This window comes from Ctenopharyngodon idella, chromosome 20 (assembly GCF_019924925.1).
Source record: "Ctenopharyngodon idella isolate HZGC_01 chromosome 20, HZGC01, whole genome shotgun sequence".
In the NCBI taxonomy this organism is placed as follows: Eukaryota; Metazoa; Chordata; class Actinopteri; order Cypriniformes; family Xenocyprididae; genus Ctenopharyngodon; species Ctenopharyngodon idella.
This window is the reverse complement of record NC_067239.1, coordinates 26,710,389-26,736,195: the sequence shown is the minus strand read 5'-3', so window position 1 is coordinate 26,736,195 and position 25,807 is coordinate 26,710,389. Positions and strand designations below refer to the sequence as shown.

The 25,807-nt window shown below is 35.7% G+C and overlaps 1 protein-coding gene across 3 annotated transcripts in view; it reads right to left on the bottom strand.

Annotated features, from left to right (window-relative positions):
* fam184ab (family with sequence similarity 184 member Ab) overlaps positions 1-25,807 on the bottom strand; it is a 131,299-nt gene that overhangs the window by 1,759 nt on the left and 103,733 nt on the right. For 2 of the 3 annotated variants that reach the window (XM_051875504.1, XM_051875505.1), the window contains exons 14-18: positions 18,120-18,304; positions 14,183-14,329; positions 8,185-8,302; positions 6,406-6,510; positions 4,109-4,317 (exon numbers count right to left, since the gene is read on the bottom strand). In XM_051875504.1, coding sequence (XP_051731464.1) covers positions 4,109-4,317; positions 6,406-6,510; positions 8,185-8,302; positions 14,183-14,329; positions 18,120-18,304 — 764 coding nt within the window. The remainder of the gene's footprint in view (positions 1-4,108; positions 4,318-6,405; positions 6,511-8,184; positions 8,303-14,182; positions 14,330-18,119; positions 18,305-25,807) is intronic. The other variant, XM_051875506.1, reaches the window with a different exon arrangement.

The window sequence follows — 25,807 nt, the reverse complement described above, 5'->3', positions numbered from 1 at the left end:
TGGGCTTCTAACACTGACTCAGAAAGTTTGCAGCACATTGATGGTTGGCTGTGCCTGGTGCCTTCTTACTTCCTAAGTAGAGTTTCATGTCTGCAAGTCTGTAGAGAGAAGAAGGTAAGAGAGATGGATGGAGCTCTTTAAACTGAATTGTCTGTCTGTCTGTGTGTCCATCCATCCATCCATCATCCATCCATCCATCATCCATCCATCCATCATCCATCCATCCATCCATCCATCCATTTATCTACATCTGTCCGTCCATCCGTCCGTCCAAACTTTTTTATTAGAAATTACAGTAACATGGATTTTTTTTAACTTTAGTTTATTTGATTCTCATTACATTCAAATTTGACTTGCTTTTTTGCATCCTGTTCAAACTCAATTCAAATGGAGGAACTGAATTGGAAACAAAAAAAGATTGAAGCTTGACATTTTGTGACGTTGATGTGTTCAACATTCATCTGATGTTTCATGACTGTGTCATCTAACGCAGAGACTATGGACGGATAAATATGGCATTTATTACTCTAATGTGAAAGTAATTTGCAAAGCTGAGTCAGCCGGACGAAAAAAAAAAAAAAAAAATCCACATAAATTCAGTGTTTTGATCAGTGCTGATATCTTCAGGCAGCCTGCTCTTGTGTATTCGAACTGCTGAATCTTTGGTATTGTTGGCTTGAAATCTAATCTCTATTCTTTCATATCTCCAATAAAATCAATGTGCTTTGGTCCCTGATGCCTGAGCTGCAGCAAACTCAATTTAACACTCAATCGAGCATTTACATCAGCCTGTTCAGCATTAATGTAACTGCTACCTGCACTGAGGTACAGGATCATGAAAGTTAAACACCTTCAAAGCTGCACATCTGAAACTGAGTCATTTGACTCATTTAGAAAAAGGTAAGCAAACTATGTAAAATATTGTGAATTAGAGAGATTTTTAATGCATCCTATGGCTGTTCACACATTATTCTTAGACTATTTTTTAATCAATTGTTTATGTAAAAGAGTTACACAGATGTGTTGACCATTGTGACGCATCTAGTGTTTTTCCTCATGCCTTGAAAATTGCATTTTTAAAAAAATAAAAAAAACACAAATGAAATCACAGTTGACGTATTTCCTATTAAACAGGAAGTTTGGATAGGACATATCAAAATGATTATCCTTTAAAAAAAATCATTCTTACTCTAGAGAGCAATTGACTGGAAAATGTGTAAAAAAAGACTCTCAGACTTTACATTTTAGATAAAACATAATTATTTGCTAAAACAGAATTTTGCCAACTTTTAGAGTATATTAGCATATAACTGGTCTCAAAGCAAACACATATTGACTAAAGCCACAAAATTCAAGCATCAAATTAAAAATACAGCACTTTTAAATCATTAGTTTATGTAAACATACGCTAGATGGACACCTTTGACCACTGTAATGCATCTAGTTAGTTTTTCTCTGCATTGTTAAAAACCCTATTGAAATTAATGTTGATGTATTTCCTATTAAAACATAACTTTGGATAGGATTTATTAAAAAGATTGTCCATTATTTATAAAATGTTTTAAATAATAACCTAATTATCATTCTAGAGAGCATTCGACTGGACAAAAATCTGTATTTTTTCTCTATTTTCCCCAGACTATACAGTTTAAATGTGCATATCTACTAAAGGTGAATTTTGTCAACATTTAGGAGTACATTAGCATATAAATGGCCTTGAAGTGAATGCATATATCCTAAAAGCCACAAAACTCAAGTGTCAAATTACAAATAGCACTTTTAAAAATTAATCTTGAGACCCTAAAGCTCAAGTGCGAGCATTCAGTGTGAATGGCCCCTAAATCATAATTCTCATAATGGCAACAGAGTTCTGAATATGAGGAAGGACCGCACTTGAATATCAAAAAATGACTCTAGTTCAGTTGCTAAGTGGACCAAATGTCACCCTGACATAAACTGATCATATGAGTGTCCCATGAGAAAACAGGACAACCCCACACAAGTCTACCTTGCTGTGTCACTTGCACCTCATTTACATTCACACCAGCATGCAAGAAGAACACGCAACGGTGCTTCAGATGAGATGATACTTCCTGGGTCAAGAGCAGCCGCAACAGTGACAGAGCAAAACATGCATGACACGACCACCGCTCACAACATGCCAACTGCAAAAGCAGAGCCATAGGCAAAGGTTTATTGTAGAAAAAAAAGAACGTTTGGAATATTATAATTAAAAGCCCAAAACAGTGTAATTTACATGTTCACATAGATGCAAGAGTACATCACGGAAAATGTTTTTTTTTTTTTTTCACCAAATACAAAATGTAAAAAATAAAATAAAATGTTCATTCTCTCCAATGTAATGTGATCTTCAAGGACAGTATAAGACAGTTACATAACAGATGAGTCATATAACTTCCATCACAAACAGAAAACACAACACAGAGACAGACACCAACTCCCAGCATGCACTGCGACAGTGGGGACACATGCTCCCATTTGCATTCCAATGCCATTTCCAAAGCTCATGTATGGGACTTCAGAAAGTAACATTATGCATACATGTACATTAGTGTTAGGAAAAAGCTCAAGTATCCCTTTTATTTGCCTGATGCCCTGGCTGCGTTCGGAATGGAATACTAGTTTAGTATGAAGTATGTATACAGTATAGTATGAAACAGGAGGCGATATGCAATGAGAATGTTTCAAAAATGAGTATGCTACATTGTTAGCATGACTGCATTATGCTGCATGTTTAATTCAACAAGCGGCAGGCAGTTAGCATCTCAGAAATGAATAATAAAAAAATATATAAAAATATATAATCACATACTTATATATACTTACTTATATAATCAAATATATAATACACATACTAGTGCATTGTTATTGTTAACTAAAACTAATTCAAATTTGTTTTGATTAAAATAAAGCTGAAATGAAACAAAATACAAATATTAGATAAGAAAATTAAATTACAAAAAACTAAAATTTAAATGAAAACTGAAAATATATAAAAAAAAAGTTAATTCAAAATATTAATACTATATTAATTTTAGTGCTCTCAAATGAGTAATCTCGATTAATCGCATCCAAAATAAAAGTTTGTGCTGACATGTGTGTAGTGTGTATATTTATTGTTTATATAAATACACACACATGCATGTATATATTTAACAAAAATATAATATAAATTATATATATATATATATATATATATATATATATATATATATACACACACACATACATACGTGTAAATATTTCTTAAATATATACATGTATGTGTATGTATTTATATACACATAATAAATATACACAGTACAGATATATTATGTAAACACAAACTCTTATTTTGGATGCGATTAATCCAGATTAATCATTTGACAGCACTAATTAATATATAAGTAATAATAACAATGTCAAAACCTAAAATGTCATAACCTTTAGCAGTCCGATAAATAATGAAATTAATAATAATAAAAAAAGAATGTATAAAAAGACGTTCAGGTTCATTCATCACTGGTAATGAAAGGCCAAACCGAAAGCATTGCATTATGGGATACAGTACCCAGTATAGTGTGCTCTATTGTATCCTGCAAAATATAGTAGGGTATTCCATGCATATAGAATATTTTTAGTATGTGTTGTATGGTAGTATTCCATTCCGAACAAGTGTACCGACAACAAAAGTACAATAAAAAAAAAAATAAAGGCAACTTAAATTCTTCAATGTATTCCTCCCCCAAAAAGCAGCACATCCTTCAAATAGCACCAATTCAAAGGGGAATTCTTATACGAACCTAGTCCGAGACCAGGGCGGCGCACTCATTATTCAAGTTAATTACGTCTTTCAAAAGAGATCGGAGCCGAAATTCTGGATTTCACGCTCTCTGTTAGGCAGAGAGGAGCCTCGGAGACGCAAACACAAAGCAAACCATCAGAAGTTTCCGTGTGCATTTCCTTGGCACATAAAAGGGATACCACAGCTGCCTCTAGAAACGTCTGGAGTGAGGAGTGGGCGGTAAATTTTCAGTGTGCTGAAGTGTTTGTCCTCTGGCCTGTGGTGCAGAGAGCGAGGCGTCTGCCGTGATGAGGTGCGCCTCACCTCGTCAATTTCTTGGGTTCGGTGAGAGGGGTTGGTGGGGGCAGGGGTTTGCTCGTGTTAGGCTCCAGCTGGTGAATGGGGGAGTTGGGGATTGGTTCGAGGCGGTTGGGCTGGGGCTGGCCGCTCCCTGTCCCCGAAGCCTCCACATTGGCCCTAAGATTGGCCGAGGTGCTGAATCGGGCGGCTGAGTTGTCGTTCTTTCGCTTTTGCTACATAGGACGACAAGAAAAGCAAACAAAAAAGGAAGTTGGGAGAGCTTGATGCTCCATTTTTAAGAAGTTCTCTTGATCTTTTAATGATTACTTCCTAACAAACGTCCCGCTGAAAGTCAAAGCTTGCAACACTCAGCAGAGGAAGCATCAGTCGCTCTCAGCCAATCAAATCAAAATGAGTCGAAAGAGATATGTCAGAGGAAGAGGCTGTTGAAAATTTTCAGATTGAAAAAAGAATGGCTTGGAAAGCAAAGAAGAACTGGATGTCTAAACAGGAAGAGAACGCGGAGTAACGAGAGACACTGACACTCACACGTCAACATACACACATATATGCACATGTAATCACTGACACTTGGAAGTTATAGAACACAGATGAGGGCAACAGTGAAATATCTGGTGAAACAGAATGACATTGTTTAGACTGGATCAGGAACTGCCGTGATGTATGGAACAAACATCATTTCCTCTTAAGCTCTGGAAAAACAGTAAGTAGTAAAGGGATGGTTCACTTAAAAATGAAAAAATACGGTCATCGTTTCCTCACCCTCATGTTGTTTCAAACCCTTGAATAATGTACTGGTCCTATTTTTATGCAATTGCAATCTTTTAAGCTTCAAAATGTGCCCAAAATGGACCATAAAAGAATCATGAAAGAAGTTCATACAACTCTTATTAACTCTAAGTGAAAAACAGACGAACATATAATGTTATGCACTAATAATTTCCTAAATCAAACCGATTCAAGAACAAAAGATTTAATTACACTGAAAATATCAGAAAGTAAATCTAAAACTATTAAAATAGTTTTTGTCAATTGAAATAAAGCTGAAATAAAATAAACTATAAATATTAGATGTAAAACTTAAATATAAACAAATTTTTACAAATTAAAATGTTGCCTTAGCTATTAAATATATAAAAGTTAAGTGTTAATTTAAGTATTAAAATTAATACAACTAAAATAAAAAATAAAGCTAAATTAAAAAAAAAGACAAAATTACTAAGACTTAAAAAAAAAGGAAAATAAAAAACTGAAAAATATAACATTAAAAGCTAATTCAAAATATTAATTAGTATTATAACAGTATATAAATAATACTAAAATAAATACAATTCTTTTTTAGCATGAGTAGTATTTCATGCACAAATAAGAATAAAATAGATATTATATGGCTTCATAAGTATTTAAATATAGTGCACACGTCGTATGGACAACTTTTATGATACTTTTATGGGTGTTTTGGGTTCTTTTTGAAGCTTGAAAGCTTCAGTCCCTATTCATTGCAATTGCATGGAAGAAACCAACCAGTACAATAAAATTCATTCTCTGCTTTTCCATGCAGGTTTGGAACAACATGAGGGTGAGTAAATGATGTCAGAATATTCATTTTTGGGAGAATAATCCCTTTAATAAATGTGTGTGTGTGTGTGTGTGTGTGTGTGTGTGTGTGTGTGTGAGCTTGATAAGAGCTCCAGCATGTTCCCAGTGAATAGTGTTTCCAATGAACTCCAGTCTGGCATGTCAGTTGTATTGCCTTTGTTTGCTCTCCAGTAACACTGCATCCTAACCAGGTTAAGTCATCTTCACAGTAATCAGAGCATATTTGATGTTTAATATACAGATGGATATTAAACCAATGAGATTTCACCGTGGAAGCAAGTGACCACTGGCTGGAAACTCAGATGTACACATGTAATTTATAATTTTCTGCTTTATGTGTCATTCCTGGCTAGGATACAGTGTAATAAATGACATTCAAGATGAAGCTCCATTGAGAAATGCATTGATGCTGTCATTTCCAAAACTTAGTGAGCTGCCTCACTGTCTACTCTCTCTCTATTAGAAACGATGTAGAGAGAATGTATGCACCTATAAACATGCATTTTGTTCAATTTCTTTGTGCTCTGCCAAGCTATTTTTTTTATCAAAAGAGTGTATCCCATGCGAACAGCCAGCATCCAAACTAAAATGGAGCCTAATCAGATCACTAGGTTTTGGAACAGCAACTATGTCTTATTCAAACTAACTAATCACCAGCTCCACACACAAAGACACAGTAGAGTATAAAAAAGAAATCTTACCTTGACAAGAGGGTTAATGACACCAACATTGGGATTTGTGTTGAATATTTTGTTGAAGTTAGTCTCTCTGTTTACAAGCTCCAGCTGGTAGAACTTTTTGTCATCCTGTAAAGAAAAGTAGATGCTCTCATGATATTCATTGAGTACCATTAGTCTCCAGAACATCTGATGAAATGCCCTAAACATAAAAAGTGTTTTGCAAGCTTGAAAATATGAATTAAAAATTAATAAGCTGTCGGTGCTGATAGCCTTGTGGGCAGCACGCTGACGTGTAGCGCGGTTGCTGCGGATCGAGTCCCGGCTCAACTAACTGTCCTATCCCAATAAAAGGCAAAAAGTTACTTTTGAATACACCCGGCATCCTAGTTTTCCTTATCTACTTTGTACTTTGTGATCTACAAAAACAGAAAAATGAATAATTTTGACAACATTGATGAACCTGTGGTGGTTTCTGCAGTGGGGAAGAAATGCAAGTCATCGAAATGTAATTATTACGTGAGGAGATTAAGAAGATGAGGCACTCGAGTCGGGAGGAGGAAAAATGCTGGCTGTTGCTTGTTCCACGACAGCATCAAACTTCTGTCACGGTCCCCAAAACCGAATCATGAACAGTTTTTAAAAGCCGTTTTTAATACCAATGTACTCGGTAAATGTGTTTATTTTAACCGTGTGGTGGCGCCAGATACTCTTTGATCGGTAATGACAAACAGAGACATAATTAATTCATAACATTAACAAGATGACTCATTGAATTCATTTTATATATATTTTATAAGCTTCTAAAATGCTAGTTCACATAATGATAAAAATTATGAAATTGTAAAATTGTTTAATATTTTTTATATATATTTTACATGTCCATACAGTCAGTTATAGAAATTCTATTGCTATTTTAATTCTAAAAATATATTTTTTAAATGGTATTAACAAAACTTTCCCATAATAAAATGTGAACTGGTTTTCCCAATGAAATATAAATTCATACATTTAAATATAAACAATATTTTAATTAAAACAGAATAATTTGTATGTTCTCCCCACAAATTACATTCCTCAAAATAATTATAAACTCTCATTATAAATTACATAATGAAGTGACATCATCATTTTACTCCCATTTGACATTGATAGTTTTTTTTTTTTACTTTCTTGACTTTTGTCAAATATCACATATCCATTCTGTCACATAAAACAAAGAAAAATATAACTACAAAAGTGATATTCTTCAATATCAAACCACATCCATGTTATTTTCTTTTCAGTTCTGGTTCAGTTTCGCTAATTAACTGAAGTCCATTTAACTTAATTTGTAATAATCTGTATGCATCACTGAATTTAAATGTTTTTAATTTGAATGCATAAGGTAAATTCTCCATTGAAAAGACCAGCATAGCTGATATAATTATTAATTAAATTAATTAATTATTATGTAATTATAGCAGGTGCTAGTGTGATTTTATTGCAGTCTAAACTGGAAAGATACAAGAAACATGGATGCTAAATGTCTAACAACATTGTTTTAGAAATACATTTCATAGAGAATGTGGTTGTCACTGTGTATAGAGCAGGATTAAGCTAGTCTTTTCAGCAGGGTTGTCTGTCCTGAAATAGATCTATCCCTCCAGTCTTGCGAGACTCTGCTAATCTCAGCAGGATGTAGCAGGACCGTGCACCCGTGGGATACCTCGTCTTGTGTAACAAGATTCACAGCTGAGGAATTTCACAATAAAACCTGAGATACTGTGAATGAGCATGTCACACTTCTTAAAGTGCTCTTACCACCAGTTTCTTGACCAAAGCTTCTCTCTCGGCCACCATGTCCTTCAGTTCGGCTATTGTCTGCAGATCCTCATGCCTGCTCTCTCTGTTCCGGAACTTCTCTTCTGTCCCCTCCAACCTGAGGAGCAAAGACATTCCTTTAAGATGAGGGTTTCTCTTCAACCTTGAAATGAGTGGCTAACACTGTCTAAATAGTTAATTGCATTTTATTATTAGCATTTAACATTGTTTTCTCCAGTTCAAGATGGGGGACAAGGCGAGAGAAATGTATATTATAGACGAACTTGCATTTCAATAAACTCGACTAATAGAATCGACTATTTCACCCAATTATTTGTATGTTTTAATGCTTATTAGAGTATTGCAGCATTAGCTTAGCAACATGCTAACGAAAACTAACGAAAATCAATTGAAACAGCATGCAGAGCGATATTTGTGTCGGGTGTGGAGAGCTATGTAGAGCACTTCAAATCGGTCACTTGGCAGCAAGACACATCACATGGTTTAGAAACTGAGCTCTCTCCATTCTGTTTACAATCAGTCTGTCATCTGTTTGAGCTTGTGACTCATTACTGAGAGTGAAATTTGACTATTCTGACACTTTTAGCTCAGTTAGAGAGCAAAGCTGATGGCTTTGCACTTTGAACACAGAATTAATTAAACACCATTGATCAGATGCTCATGATGATATTGGCATCTACCCTTCATTTTCTCTACTTCTCATTGGATTAGTGTTATAGTTAAAATCCGTCGCTCAATCATTCTTTGATGACCAGTGTCATTGAGTATCAATATCTGCATGTTTCTGCATCTTTGAAGGATGTTTCAAAATGTGTGCTGAATCTTTAATAAGCATGCAATGTGACTCTTCCCCAGAGGTGTACAGTGTTATGATTGATGGCTGTTTTCATATGAAAACCTTCCCTAAGGACTTTACAACCCCTTGTAATAATGAAACTGAGGCTGTTTCATGAATAGTTTTAAACTGCTGCAAACAGCGGACAACACTGCAGTTTTAACTACTAGGGGCATGCTTATATATTCAGACTAAATAGGTCATTATCCTGCAGTCAGGATTGGCACCGTTCTAACAGATTTGCACTCTCCTGTCCCAAGAACAACATTTAAATCAATCTGTCTGTCTGTCTGTCTATCTATCTATCTATCTATCTTTCATTCTTCATCCGTTTGTCAATCCATCTATCCAGCCGTCCATCCATCTATATTTGTTCACCTATCCGTCTACCCATCCGTCTGTCTGTCCGTCTATCTATATATCCATCCATCTATCCATCTGTATATCCGTCCGTCCATCCATCTGTCTATCTATCTGTCTATCTATCTATCTATCTATCTATCTATCTATCTATATCCGCCAGTCAATCCAACAATCCATCCATCCATCCATCATCTGTATATGCATCCACCCACCTATCTATCTATCTATCTATCTATCTATCTATCTATCTATCTATCTATATATCTATCTATCTATCCATCTGTATATCCGTCCGTCCGTCCGTCCGTCTATCTATCTATCTATATATCTATCTATCTATGTTCATCCGCTAGTCCATCCATCCATCCATCCATCCATCCATCCATCCATCCATCATCTGTATATGCATCCACCCACCTGTCTATCTATCTATCTATCTATCTATCTCCGCTTGTCAATCCATCCATCCGTCCATCCACCCATCCATCAGCCCATCTATCCATCTGTATATCCGTCCATCTGTCTATCTATCTATCTATCTATCTATGTTCATCCGTTAGTCCGTCCGTCCATCCATCCATCCATCCATCCATCCATCCATCCATCCATCCATCTGTATATCCTTCCGCCCGGCTGTCTGTCTGTCTACCTATCTATCATCCATCCGATCTATTCATTTGTCTATCTATATATCCATCTGTCCATCCAGCCATCTATCTGTAAATCCATCTATCCGTTTTTATGGAAAACAAAATTATGACTGCTTATGGATAATAAAAAAAAATTAAACTAAACTAAAACTATATAAAATTAAAACTACATATTTATACAGACTCATAATAGCAGTTCACTGAATGGGCCTTTCTGAGTAAATAAACAGAGTTCTCATCAAGCCTATTTTTCTATTTAAAGTGACAGCAGCAAAACCCAGCGCATGCAGCCTGCAGAGTGCACTCGAGCGGTTAGAGTAGTGAAGCCCATGCACCGCACATGAGGATCACCGCACACATGAAATATTCATGAGGCTTAAATAGGTTGAAATTTAAAACTGGTTGGAGGACTCGGTTTGGGGAAACTCAGCTGTCATAATAATTAATTGCACAGAGGACAGGACTGTCATTTCAATAGGTTTGTGTTATGTTTAATTAGCTGGCTGTGTATCTCTGCTCCTCAGGGACACCTGGAGATGGCACGCTTAGGAAACGCTGAGGGATAGAAGTTCTGACTGCTTCACACGAGACCCCATTCTGTTCAGACACAGACTGACTGCTTCTCACACTAAAAATACTTGCATGAGGCAAATGTTCAAAACATAATTTAAAGGAATAGTTCACATTAAAAACATGTATGAGTGATTTTCCTTTGTGGAACCCAAAAGGATATCTTGTACACAATACAAGTGAATGGAGCTGTCAAGCTCCAAAAATGACAAAAAAAAAAAAAAAAAAACAACACAAAAATAAAGCATTAAAATAGCATAAAAATAGTCCAAATGATCTGTGCACAATAAATCCAAGTCTTCTAAAGTAATCTGATAGCACAGCAACCAGTGTATTACGATTTTTCATTCATATTTTTTTCTTCTTGTTTTAGATACCTCACTTTATTATATAAAACTATTTGCCTATTATTTTATTTATTTATTTTTTAAGTTGTTTAAAACGGTTTGGAGGACTAGTTTGAGAAAATATCTTTTTCAGTGCAATTCAGTCCCTCAAAAAAAAATAAAGTTACCGTCTTTTATCTGATTCTCAAATATTTTTCCCCCTTTAAATCAAAGGTTGTAATATTGTCAGAGCTGGTCGGTTTGATTCATGGCTTAAGGCCCGGGTATACTTCTTTTTCCTCGTTCCGCTCAAGTCTCATGCACAGTTGAGTGCGTGAGCCTTTCAAAGTATACTCTTTTGGCTGTGAGTGCGCAAAGACACGTCTAGTGGACGGCCAAAGTATACTTTGGGCTTTAACACTCTTTATTAAAGAATTACCAAATAGGTACCAAATAGACACATGAGAACTAATGACATTTGGCATTGAATCATGGCTTAAATCTGTTTAAATCTCATACAAGGGTGTCATACGATTTCAGAATATCTGGAATACAGCACATGAGTGATATGGACAACTTTTATGGTGCTTGACCGCATCCATTTGCATTCAATTAAAAAGAGCTGCAAATAGGGAAATTAATAAATAATAGAATCTTCATTTTTGGGTGAACTATTTCTTTAAGATCAGTCCTTCATAGCCTTAGTCTCACAAACAGAAAAAAAAAAAGTTTTCACAGACGGATAAATTATTAATTAAAAACACTTGGATTTAAATGAACCTCAGATATTTTGCATGAGGAATGTTGTCTTTGTTGTCAAATCTATGTTTCCTTTGTATTTTGTATGGCCTTCCCATGTCATGACACACACTTCCAGAATCTAAATTATTCATTATCATTTTGAGTTGGGAACACTGAACGCATTCAGGGAGTCAGATGAACTATTTTTACCACAAGATGTTCAATAGCTGGATTTGTTGGGGCTCTTGTTCAAGTAAAGCTAAATTAGGTCACCTCTGACAACAATATCTTTAGTCAAAGAGTTCTCCTACAACCCTGCCAACTTTCTATATTTATATACACACACACACATATACACCTACAAACACCTCCTGTTCACATACGGCTGTCTTTGTGACTCAAATTCATCATTTTTATCATTTAAACTCTGTATCCGATATATACATGACAAAAATTGTCCCGATTTACATTTACCCTAAATAAATCACTCATTCAAAAGTATGCTTATTGCAATAATACTCACAAAAACCTGTATCTTTTTCACTAATCACTCATAATCCAGTTTAACCAGCCACTATCTGTGCTCATAGTCATGCATAAATATTTAAATCAAATCATTGTCATTTTTAGTGCAAACAATGGACAATTCATTATCATATGCACTGTAAAACCAAACAGTGAAATTAATTAAATGAAATGAGTTTGTTTCACTCAAATAATAATGAAAGTTCACTGTACTAAACAGAAAAAAATTGTGTGAACTCAAAATTTGATTGTAGTAAGCTGAACTTAATATGAATGAGTTGCAGCAGATTTCTAATTCCCAGCATGCTTTGCGGTAGACTGTATAAGGAATGTTGAAACCAAGCGTTATTTTGTATGTTTTTGCACAAGATTAACATAGGGAGACATAAGTTAGTGTTTAATGTTGTGTTATATTGGGATTTACAGGGGGTTCTGTTATGTTTGTTTTGTTTTGACTATTCTGAACTTATTGAGTTTTACAGAGCGATTAAATGATGGAGAATATATATATATATATATATATATATATATATATATATATATATATATATATATATATATATATATATATATATATATACACACACACACAAGTGCACTTTTGCATTTTAAAGAGCCAATTCAGGTGCCTTCACTTTTAAAAATAAAGGTTCTTTATTGGCATTTATGGTTCCATGAAGAACCCTTAACATCTATGGAACTTTTCCACTGCACAAAAGATTCTTTATAGGGGGGAAATGTTCTTTAGATTTTTTTTAAAATAATCTTCACACTAAGAAAAAAAAAAGGTTCTTGAAATAAATTAAAAATAAAACTGTCTTCGGGGAACCAAAAACGATTCTTCTATGATATCGCTTCAAAAACCTTTTAGAACCTTTATTTTTTAAAAGTGTGGACTGCTTCTCCATATGCACTGTGTCCTTTCTCAGAGTACAAGACAAAACTCACCCAAAAAATACACATAAACAGCATGTTTTTGTAGCTAAAGGCATCTGCTAGTCTTATCTGAACTGTCTTGACAGGGTCATCTGTTCTGCTCTCCATTCTCGCTAGATATATTTCTAGATATCTTGTCTTTCTCCCTTCCAGCATCTCTTCAGAAACACTGTCCTCATCTTCTCCCTCTCCACCAACCCCTTTGAGTCTGACGTCCTTTAGGCCCTGTTTCCACCTGGTATTAAGGTGCGTTTTGGTCGATCAGATCACAAGTGATACAGGTTTAAATGGGGTGTGAAATGTTTTGAGCTTGTCCACTTTTGACCACTTCCAGAGTTAGTCGAAAATGCATTTGACTGGATTGTTTTCATAGTGGAAACACTCATGTGGTCAAATGTGTTCGAACAGCCACTAAAGACCGCCTACTCTTCACCTACTGACCTAATGCGTAAACATTATGGGAAGTGCTCTAGTCTAGACAGATGGGATTTAAACTTTGTCAACTGAAGACCCAAGTTTGGTTTGAAGATGAAAAACATACCAAGCACCATTTTCTGTCACCGTTCCTGATTTCTAAAATGCACTCACCACGTTCAGCCCCACTTGCGGCTGTCAGAGCAGAAATGAAAGCTGCTGCTCTCCACATGTTTTTCTGTTGTCTCCATATTTGTTCTTATGTAAATTGCACAAACTTATTTTGTGTATTGGATCGAAAGATCTGGAAAAAACCTTACATTTATCTGTCCATAGAGCCTCCCCTCGAAGAAATTAGGACAGAAGTGTTTGCAAGTGGACAAAAGAGATGGATAAAACACCAGGTGTAAATGGGTATGTGTCTCCCTCGTCTAGTTGTGATCCGATGGACCAAAACGCATCTTAATACTAGGTGGAAAAGGGCCTTTGTTAGCATTCAAGCTGTTTCACAGCCTGTGTCACCAAACAACCAGTCAAAACAGAAGTTACAGAACTTCTATCCGCCAAAATACACACTGTATATTGTATACAAAGTCTTTTGTGGTGCATCAACTCACAGGATCTGCAGGGCGGAGATCTTGTCCTTCAGCAATTCCTGGGCCTTGTTGAAGTCCGACAGCATGTTCTGTGTTTCTCTGTGGTGGAGAGCGTTCAGCTCGGCCATCTCCCGCTCATGTTTCTTACACAGGTCCTGCTCATGAGCTCTGAGAACACACACATGACACATTCTCAATGATCCTTCAAAACTCACTCTAACCCCAGAGCGCTGCAGCTGCAGGCCTGAATTACATATCTTTTACACACAATAAAGCACAACAGGAAGGTTTGGGAAGTAAAATTCTTATTCATTTTCTCCACAGAGAACTAGATTTGAGATAGAAATAAATTAAACCTTTTAAGACAGAGTCTTTGTCTTAAAGAGTCTCCATACACTATGAAACTATTATAGACAACAATATTTGCATACATTATACTGTATTTTAAATACATTGTATTTTAGAATTCTAAACAGTGACTTCTAATTAATAGTTTGAATTTGTGCCTTCGTTTTAGACAAGATTCAGATTCATAATGGTTTATTGGGTGACTACATCCAAGAAAAAAACAAAAAAACTTTTATCAATATTTGCAAGTTGTTTTCCAGTAAAACATCCCAAAAACAAGATATTTTCTATTAAATATAAATGACTTTATTTATTTATTTACAGTACTGTTCCAAATTTTGGGGTCGGTAAGAAGTCTCTTATGCTCACCAAGACTACATTTATTTGATCAAAAATACAGTAAAAACAGTAATACTGCAAATAATTCTAATATACTAATTTGGCGCTTTAAGAAATATTTCTTATTATTATCAGTGTTGCCTATAATTTTTTAATTACAATTATTACAATTACAATTACAATACAATTATGCGATTTTTTAAAGAATTCTTTGATTAGTACAAAATTCAAAACAACAGCATTTATTTGAAATAGAAATATTCTGCAACATTATGAATATCTTTACTTTCACTTTTGATCAATTTAATGCATCCTTCATGAATAACAGTATTAATACGGTACTGATATTAAGACTTCTATTTTGAGAATTTATCTTAAATTAAGGTTATTTTTCTTAACCCACTTGTATTTTTTCTTGTTGTTTTGAACATAAAACACACTACACTGTAAAAAATAATATTTGAAAAATTTTATTTGCCAATGGGGTAAGAAAAATAAACTTAACTCAATGTATATTCTCTGAAAACATGTCTTAGACAAATGCCTTTTTAAAGGATGTTTAAAACTGTTTGGAGGACTAGTTTGAAAAATATCTTTTTCAGAGTAATTCATTCTCTCAAAAAATAAAGTAAACTGTCTTTTATCTTTTTCAAATATTTTCCCCCTTTAAATCAAATGTTGTAATATTGTCATTCATCTCAGAGCTGGTCGGTTTGATTCATGGCTTAGGGCTTTTTATTAAAGAATTTCTTGAACTCTCTATGAAGAAAATGAATAAGAAAAATGGAAGCAAGGCTGCTGAAAAAGTGTGCGGTCACGGTTGTGTTTTATTAGCACACGGATCACTTCCTTTGATTCCTCTGTTACATTAAACTTTCATCCAGCTCAGTGTTTCTTTGCTCTGATACAAATGTTCAGTCTAAGTAAATAACATTTACAAAGCACTGTGTGATATCAGCGGCATCATTTTCAAAAGACGACACTACGTACTATTGATTTTTATTTAGGACATGCTAATTTTTTCATATTGCAATTTCTTTGCTATATGACTTTATCCAAAACACATTCTCTACAATACAGCCACATACTGTGATGGCTTCACATAAAGAGCAATAAAGCAGGATCTCCTCTTGGTAAATGATACGCCCTTGGGAAACGGCGCTGCAATTTATTTGCCGCTTTTATCTCAGGACCTGGATATGTCAGTGTTACGTAATTGAAAGTGAAATGAGATCAGCCCTCCGTCTTGCATTATGTGTGTTACTAAACAATCACATCACCTCAAAACAGCCATTATGTATAATGAAATGCCTTTTTTACTTATTAATAAAAGAGTGAAATATTAGTATCACCCCCTGAGTAAAAAAAAAAAGGCTCTTTTTAAAAGTCTGTTTTCCTTCCTTTAGACTACTACAAAAGACAAACACCATCAAAAAGAGCCTGAGAGCAACAAGAGAACTGTGAGCAAAATGACAGACAAATCCTGACTTTTCTGAATATTCTTTATTTTTCACTCAACATCCCAACTGTTTGAAAATAATTGAATTTCCATCTCTTTCATCATCACCAAATGACTCTTGTCACATACATCCAAAGGAGAACTAGATTTTGTTTAAGGAATGTGAATGGTCTCCTCTCCACTAGGGATGTAATGACAGTTCGGTACATACCTCAGTATTGAAGTCACGGTTCGGTATGGGTTCGGTACAGCAGGGGGTAGAAATCAAACATAAAATTGCTTCTTTTTCTTCTTTTTTATTCAAAAGTGGTTTATTGAACAAATTGTGTCTCTCTCTTTAAATAAATTCAATTATAATTAACATTTTCATAAGGATAAAAAAAAAAAATCTATCTCAGCTAATGTTGTAAACTATATACAGGGAGCCCTTTCTTGTACATTACTATAATAATAAGGTTACAATTAACAACAGAGCCCAAACTATTACATTCAGTTGCTATTTATTTTTAGATATAATAATCAATACTCAAATTAAAAAAACAAAAAAACAAACAAAACAAAAAAAAACTGTAAATTGTATATAAGGCAGGTTTTGCATTAACTTTTAAATCTAAATATTAAATTATTTTTTCAATTATTCTACTCCAAATATAATCATTTACACAGTTGTTTTCATGACAAATTTATTTAAACATAATAATTAAGACATTACTAACAGGTAAAGTAAATATAATGAATATATAAGCTAATATAGTGCATATATTTAGTGAAATGCTCCCCTCTAGAGTTCATTTCTCAAGTGAACTAACATGCTGTGGACACTAAACGACTTGCCTGAGGTAAATGTAATGCTACGTGAGATATTATTCTCAAGCTGTTTTATTGATGTCTTTCCACGGCTGAAACACTGGTTGAGAGATTACACGTAAACATATCTATGCAAAGATCGTCTGTTCTTCTTCTGTGCCTTTTCCTGTTGTGGCGGTTAGCAAACAGCATTGCATTACCGCGTGCGCCCCCTTCTGGATTGGAGTGTGGATTGCCTGTGACTGACTGTATTTGTCGACTGACTGTATGCACCGAACCGGGATGAATACATGTACCGTTATACCCCTAGTCTCCACTAGGGGTGGGACAAAATATCGATAGGGCGATATATCGTTGTCCTTCTCCATGCGATACGAGAATCGATACGCTGGTGCCAAATATCGATATTTTTATTAATAAAATAAGACAGTTGTTTAATTGGACAGTTTGGACTTGAATAAAGAGACAGAACCTGCACTTAAGCTTTTCACAGGCATTTTTTTTTTATAGTTAGACAGATATTGTTATGTATCATTATAGGACTGTCTAGCAATATACCGATTATTGCAGAATCGCTGTATCGTTATATTATATTGTGAGCTATGTATCGTATTGTATCGTGAGGTACCCTGTGATTCCCACCCCTAGTCTCCACTGAAAAACACTCTTAAAAATTAAGGTTCCAAAAGGGTTTTTTCACAGCAATGCCACAGAAAAATATTTATTTGGTTCCCTACAGAACCTTTCAGAGAACAATTCTTAAAAGAACCATTTTTTCTTAATGTGAAGAACATTTTAATAATCTAAAGAACTTTTTTTCCACTATAAAGAACATTTTGTGGAATGTAAAGGCTCCATTGATATTAATGATTCTTTGTGGAACCTTAGATGCCAATAAAGAACCTTTATTTTTAAGAGTGAAGAACGACCCTATGCATGGAGACGGAAACAACTCAGTTGTTTCCTAAATGCAGGAAAACTTCACATCCCTAATCAAACACTCACCTGATCTGCTGATTGGCCTCGCTACGGATCTTCAAAACCTCTTTGCCCTTGAGTTCCAGCTCCTTGGTCAAAGTGCTGATGTTCTCGTTCAGGGTGTGGATCTCATGGTCCAGATCAGCAATGTGCTTCTTCCTGCGACTGACCTCTTCCTGCAGATCTGAGATGCGACTCAGCAGCTCACGTTCCTGCAAAACACAAGCATTCAAGGTAAACCGAGGACACGATACAAGCCAGACTGACCTTACTTGCGAATTCCATGTGTTATGTAAGAGTGTGAATTGTGTGATGGCTTCATCTGTGATGAAGGCTCTTCCAGAAACATCTGAATTCAGACACACATGGGGTTCCTGCAGATGCTATTTTCACTTTGCACTTTGAGACTATGTTGGGATCTAATATTGATGGCACATCTCTCTGTTTCTCTTTCCTTATCTAATATATGAATAGTTTTGTTATGAATAAATGAAAGGTGGGAGCAGCCAGCAGATCAACAGCATTATTTTTAGCATGGACGTTTTAGCACTACAGTTTCATCTTTTGAGGGACTTCAGGAGCTAATGGGCCTTGAGGACCAATTTTTTTTAAGCATTTAGTTACTTATTTTTTTAAAAATGGCAAAAAAGAAATATAATGTTTCTGGCAACATGCTCTGTAAAAATTGAAGAAAAAAAAAATCTTTACAGTGAGGAAACTCTTGCAGAAATACATCTCAGAGCACTGAGAAGAGTTATGACTTTGAATAAAACACTGAATATAACAAAAAAATACCACCAGTCTTAGCACTCATCATTCCACAGCAAGAAAATAAATAAATAAATACAATTTGTAAAGGTTTTTCTTTTCCAAAGAGACCATATTCGTAATTTAGTTCCACATGACCATTTTGCGCCCTCTCTCTGACCTTTACAATTAAACAGGCTGTTTTGTTACTTACTGTTAAAGCTTCCATATGCAAATGACATTTGTTGTGATTGGCTAAACATTCTGCAGGCAAAATGACTAACAATAAACCTGATTTTGCCAAATACTAAATAGGGTGCAATTGTTTTTGACTAACCAACACATCCTAACCCTCCACATATGCTTACATGCATGAACCTAACATTTTATGTACAGTATTTTCCACAAATAGGGTCCAAATTAAAGCCTGGAACTCTTTAAAATGACCAGTTTAAAACAAGGATAGTTCATCCAAAAAAATGAAAATTCTGTCATTATTTACTCACCCTCAAGTTGTTCCAAACCTGTATGAGTTTCTTTCTTCTGCTGAACACAAAAGAAGATATTTTAAAGAGTGCTGGTTATCAAACAGTTGACGGTAGCCATTGACTTCCATAGTAGGAAATACTATGAACGTCAATGGCTACCGTCAACTGTCTGGTTATGAACATTCTTTAAAATATATTCTTTTGTGTTAAACAAAAGAAAGAAACTTATATAAGTTTGGAACAACATGAGGGTAAGTAATTGATGACAATATTTTTATTTTTGGGTGAACTATATCTTTATGGGATACAAAGACATTTGCATTTAAAACTAGCTTTTTCTCAGGCTATGTTAGATAACAAATTATTAAACTTATTTAATAGTTCTCACCTTTAATGCTTTAAAAAAAAAAGTAATGTGACACCAAAGTGTACTGTATTCATAGAGATTGCAACATAGGCAATACACTGTAACGTTACACACCCATATACGTCAGACTCCAGTACAACCCGGGTTAGATTAATTAGATGCTGCTTGTCTCTGGCAATTTTCCACTCCACTGACACTTTGACTTTTAAATGCCTTGTGCACAGGAAGAGGTAGAAATTGTCCTGGATAATACAACTGAGCCAATTTCCGGTTTTATGTGGTTAATGGCTCTTGCTTAATCAAATTACAATCTGCTCATCCAAGTTTGAATGTCTGTAAATATCATTTCACACAACAATTAGCTTAATAACGGTATCAGTGTGTGTGGCAAAAAAAACTTGTGGCCCAGAGGGGCTTCCTCCGGGGTCGAATTACGTGATAAAGGCTGCCAATGTCAGCAGAAAAACCCTTGTAGATGACCGTGAAATACCCTGAAAGAATATTTGTTAATATCTCCAAACCACAACAGATGGTTCATCTTGAGAATGAAGCATAAAGCAGCACATACACTTCTAAGAAAATCTGTCCATATAGTAAAACTCTGAATCAATGCCAAGCTCTGTTTCTCTTGCTCTTCAATGTCAAGTCCTAGAAAATCTGTATTTCAAATAAATGCTGTTCTTTTGAACTTTCCGTTCATCAAAGAATCACAGTTTCCAGTTTATATCTCACAATTCTGATTTTTTTTTTCTCGCAAATCCGAGTTTATATCACAATTCTTAGAAGGAAAAACAGAATTGTGAGATATACTCGCTATTCTGTCTTTTTTTCCTCAGAATTGTGATATAAACTCACAATTGCAAGTTATAAAATCCGAACTGGGAGATATAAACATGCAAATGCAAGAAAAAAAAAGTCAGAATTGTGAGATAAAAATGTTATAGGCTATGTTTAAAAGTTATCTATGTAAAATGTTATATGTTTAAATATTATTTCATGCTGTAACTGCTATGTATGTATTTCCCCTATGAACTGCATATGTAAATATGACGCAGACTTACTGTTTACATCAAATTCATGCTTTAATAATAGACCAATCAATGCAGGTTTCATCAGTCCAGTCTGTGACTTGCAACATAAACGTCTCCGTTTATCTTCAAAGGGCGTCTTCAACGACGGTATTCTATAAAAATGAAAGACTATATTTTTTGCATTCCAATTCTGACATCCAAAAGGCACAACAAAATATTCTTCTCTTATTCTGTGGATTTTGCCCATTTTCCTCCACTTGTTACCGCTATTTTTCTGCCACCACTATGCGCGCGCAGCTGCAAGTGACGTAACTGTGACGTCTTCTCCAAATTGGTCTATTTTATTGTGAATAAATACACTGGATAAATTACTTACAATGAAAGTGTTAAGATCTGGACAATCTGGCCTGTTAAGTTCCTGAGCCCTGCTGTACACCAACAACATGTCAACAAAACATCTGCTCTTCCTGCTGTCATTGTATTAGCTCAGTAAGTTCATCTCTGAACTATAACACCCATGTGCTGAGGCTCAGGTGTGTGTTGGGGAAAAACAAAGTCGTCTTTATTCCCTGACTGCTAACTGTATGTATGTGTGATGTTAATGTGCTGGAGCAGGGCTGTCAGGGGGTCTGCCTGTGACATTTTCATTTACACTAACTCAAGACTGTGCCTCCAGCAGACCACAGGATCAGCGCCTGGAGAACACAGCGGTCCGGTTCTCCTCGTGCTCATAATCTCAGACTGACACATTCTCACTCTCTCGCACTCTCGACTTGAGGGTAGACTCTTTTTAACTGGGCCACCTAGAAACCATCCAGAACAACTTAGGAATGCCCTGACAATGGAATTTGCATGGGCAGGCACCAAAAGGGCACCTATTATGCAAAATCCACTTTTACATGGTGTTTGGACATAAATGTGTGTTGGCAGTGTGTGAACACAACCACCCTACAAAGACAAAAAGCCAACCACTCCTTTTTTTTTTTTTTAAATCCCCATTAAACCAAAGCAGTCTCATTAGACATGCCATTTTGACTGTCAGTCAGCGACCGTGGGCGGGGCCTGAGCTGTGCCACACTGCTAAGGCCCCGCCACTTCCGCTGACTGACAGTCCAGCATTACCATAGTTTCCGCCCTCAGCGAGTTGTACGCTGTCTGCCATTTTCTTCGCGCTCAAGCAGCTGTAGTGTGAATAATGTCTCGTAAGCAATCCCGGTGTTCTGTTGTTGGATGTAAGACTGAATACAAGTCTTCATTTTCTCCCAACATCTGAGCCACTGAGGACGCAGTGAATTAGTTTCATTTTTGAAGGTAATGTGCCCCAAAATCTACCTAAATTAGTTTATGTCTACACAAATCATTTCACTTCAGACTGCTTTGTGAACAAGGGGCAATACAAGGCAGTCTTTGCTAAAAAGTTGGTACTCAAGGATGGATCTGTACCTAACTTTTCGTGATCCAGCTTCACCTCCAGAAGTAAGTGTCACACTGTTTATTTTTTATGATTTTTGAGCAAATCGCCATTTCAGTCAATGTGTCTGTTAGCCAGTTTCACAACAAATGCGGCTAAGGCTAATGTTGTCTTAGAGACCATTATGCCTGTTGTCTATTTTAAACCTTGTTTATATACTGTTTAACCACACGTTTGTAAAGAACAGTGTAAAAGGTGATTGTCTTGTGTGCCTGCGTGAGATTTTCCAGCTTTGTTGTTGTTGAGTATCCGAAGCATGAGCTGTTAAAGCTCTGCCCTCTTCTGGAAAGGGGGCCGGGAGCAGCAGCTCATTTGCATTTAAAGGGACACACACAAAAACAGTGTGTTTTTGCTTACACCCAAACAGGGGCAAATTTGACAAGCTGTAATAAATGATATGTGTGGTATTTTGAGCTGAAACTTCACAGACACATTCTGGGGACACCAGAAATCAAAAAATGCAAATAAAATATAGGCTATGCTTTGTCACTATGGTAACAACCTGCATTGGTAATGCTAAAATTTAGATTTTTATCTTTTTTTCATCATGAATGAAAAAATCATGAATGGCAACTTTTGCCTGGGGTGAAGTCGAAACACGTGGGTATTGTTACATAATCTGACTGAATATGAAATCAGCTTTAGCTGAATAATTGATTGTAGATTTTGAACGCACACACTCACACAATATCTGAAAAGTGCAAGGAAGAACACTGTATTCAACAGCAGCCCAAGCATCAGGTCAAAATAAACCTTGAAGCGCAGGTCATCTAAACCTCTCTCCACAGAAAGACCCTCAGCAAATGTCACAACAGCCGTCCACCTGTCATGACAAAGCTCAACCTGGACGAAAAGTCATCTGACATCAGCAGGTGGCCCTTTTCCTAAAGAGACGTGGCTTTAAAAGCGCTCATTCTACCATACAGAAAGAGACCTGCTGAAATCTTTCAGCTCTTAGGATATAATTTGCGAGGGCTAAAGTTGACATCTCTGACCTTTTCCATCAAAGACAGAGGCACATATAAATGTCTCCCTGGAGGAGTACTTCAACGCGTAGGATAATATAAGCATCATTAACTTTGGCCCAAGCCAAGAGGCATACAGACAGTTGAGAAGAGGCTGATTAGCAGGTGTCTGGGAGGATGTGTGGAGCTGTGCTCTCCTGGGCATAGTACCCAGAAAGCCCTGAGAGAGGCTGGATTTCAGTGTTCTGCTGATCAAAAGTTTGTTGACCGAGGGGGAACAGCACAGGTCAAATAGAGACGAAGGGGGGAAATGAGGGCTCATGGTAGCACTATTCAACCACTCACATTAAATCAGAGAAGAGTTATTTATGTTACGTAACACACACCTTTATATAGTTTCCATCTCAAACTAAAATAAAACAGGTTATTGTGAGATTAAAACAAGAAATAAAGCCACATCATGAGATATAAAGCTGTGAAATATTAAGTTGCATTGTGGAAAAAAGTTCTCAAAAATCTCATTGTGAGGTATACAGTCAATAGCCCCTTTTACACAGTGTTGATCCCAGAATCCCTGTGTGAACAAAAGGCAGTTAAAATGCCCTAAGGGGTGTGTCATAGTGAAGCTGAAGCTGAGATCGTTCGCCAGCTTAGTGGAATGGTACACGATGCGCTAGTTTATGATCAAATCAGAAAATGCACGAACGTGCAGATCATAAGCAAACTTAAGACACTGCAGAGACATTACACGTCACATCCTGATGTCACGCATCTTTACGAGATCTTTACGGAATGTGTGTGAACGCATGCACAGATTCCAGAAACTCACCGGCAGTGTGGATGAACCAAAATCAAATGATCCCGGGACACATTGTCAGTGTGGGACACAAGTCATTTTGGGAGATAAAAAAAAGTAAGAAATATAAGTTAAATATACAATTGTAAACCATTAAGTGATATTACGAGATACTAAATCACTTCCATGAGATAAAAATTATTATGAGAAAGAGAAAAAAAGAGGTCACTTATTTATTATATATATTAGATATTAGGTCACGTTTGGAGATAAAAAGTCATTTACGAGAAATAACGTCATAATTGTGAAATATTAAGTTAAATTGTGAGGACAAAATCATAACTTCATGAGTTAAAAAGTCACTATTAAGAGAAAAAGAGACAAAACTGTGAGATATTAGGTCACTTTTGGAGAAACAATTTTAATTAGAAATAATGTCAATTGTGAAATATTAAATTAAACTGTGAGAGAAAAATGTTATATTGTAAAACAATGTTTTACAATTCATGAGATAAAAAAATGCAATTATGAGAATAATACACAAAACAGTGAGATATTAATTGTCACTCTGGGAGATAAAAAGGTCATAATTATGAGAAATAACATAATTGTAAAATATGAAGTCACACTATGAGAAAATAAATCAATTCAAGCCATATAAATTTGAATTTACATAAAAGTTGCAATTGAGATATAAAGTGAAAATTATGCATAGTAAAGTTACCTTTTTAATTTTTATTATTGAATTGAATTTAATTTAATTCTACTCTGAGGTGGAAACAGGCTTCTATCCAAAGTGAATTTTAGTTCCTTTTTTTTAGGCAATGACAGTTTAAATGCAGCAAATGCTGTTAAGTGCCTTGTAATCCTTAAAACTATTGTTTTACTAGGACTGTCAATCGATTAAAAGTTGTAATCAAATGAATTAAATGGAATTTGGTTAAGTAAATGAATTGCAAAGAATCATATATATTAATATTTGCTGTAAAAAAAAAAAAATGAAGATAATTAAAATACATTCCATTATTGTGCCAGACAAAAGCACTGAATAGTCAGAGATGTCTGCCTTGGAGCCCTGCCGGGGAGCGTTTGATTCCTCTTTCTCTCATTCTTCATACACGCATGTTTATTACTGACTGAAAATCAGCACTGCCAGAAAATATGCCGACCCGTGTAAGAGAGCATTAATGGTTATCCATTGACCAAGAGATTCATGGTGTAGGAGCACTGAGCAGTACAGGCTTTAATAAATACTGTGTGTCTTGTGAATGCAGGCACTCGTTTAGAGGAACCAGACCCCTGGGAGCCAATGGGCCACTTGCAGAGCTGCCAAACAACCATGCGGATGAAATGATTTGGTTTATACTATTCTACCTTTAATGCATATGAACAAAACAATTTCTAATGCTGTCATAAACTATGAGAGCTCCCACACCATGCACTAGATATATATGAACTTGGTGCTCACTTGTAAAATAAAGAAGGGAATGTGCCTGCAAGATTCAGAATCGATTTATAAAACTCAAATGTTAATGGCCAAGGGACGAATCTGATCTCAAGCCAGTAGCCGAACACACTAAAGTCTGCCAGGGACAATGAGGTGTGAAGCCGCCGTGCCGATCGCTATCGAGGTAAAACTCAATTCTTCGCATTGTGGCTTTAACCAGCTAATCTTACACAGCTCATTAAACCAGGCATGGAAACTGGACTCTCACTGGGAAACAACGATAAGACAAAAATGGAGAGAGTGTTTGGGAGAAGAGAAAGAGAGATTTCTGTTATGCAGTATGAGCAAAGTGATTCTTTGAAATCCCCACAGAATTCCAGGGAGTCTCTGTTAAAGACTTCAA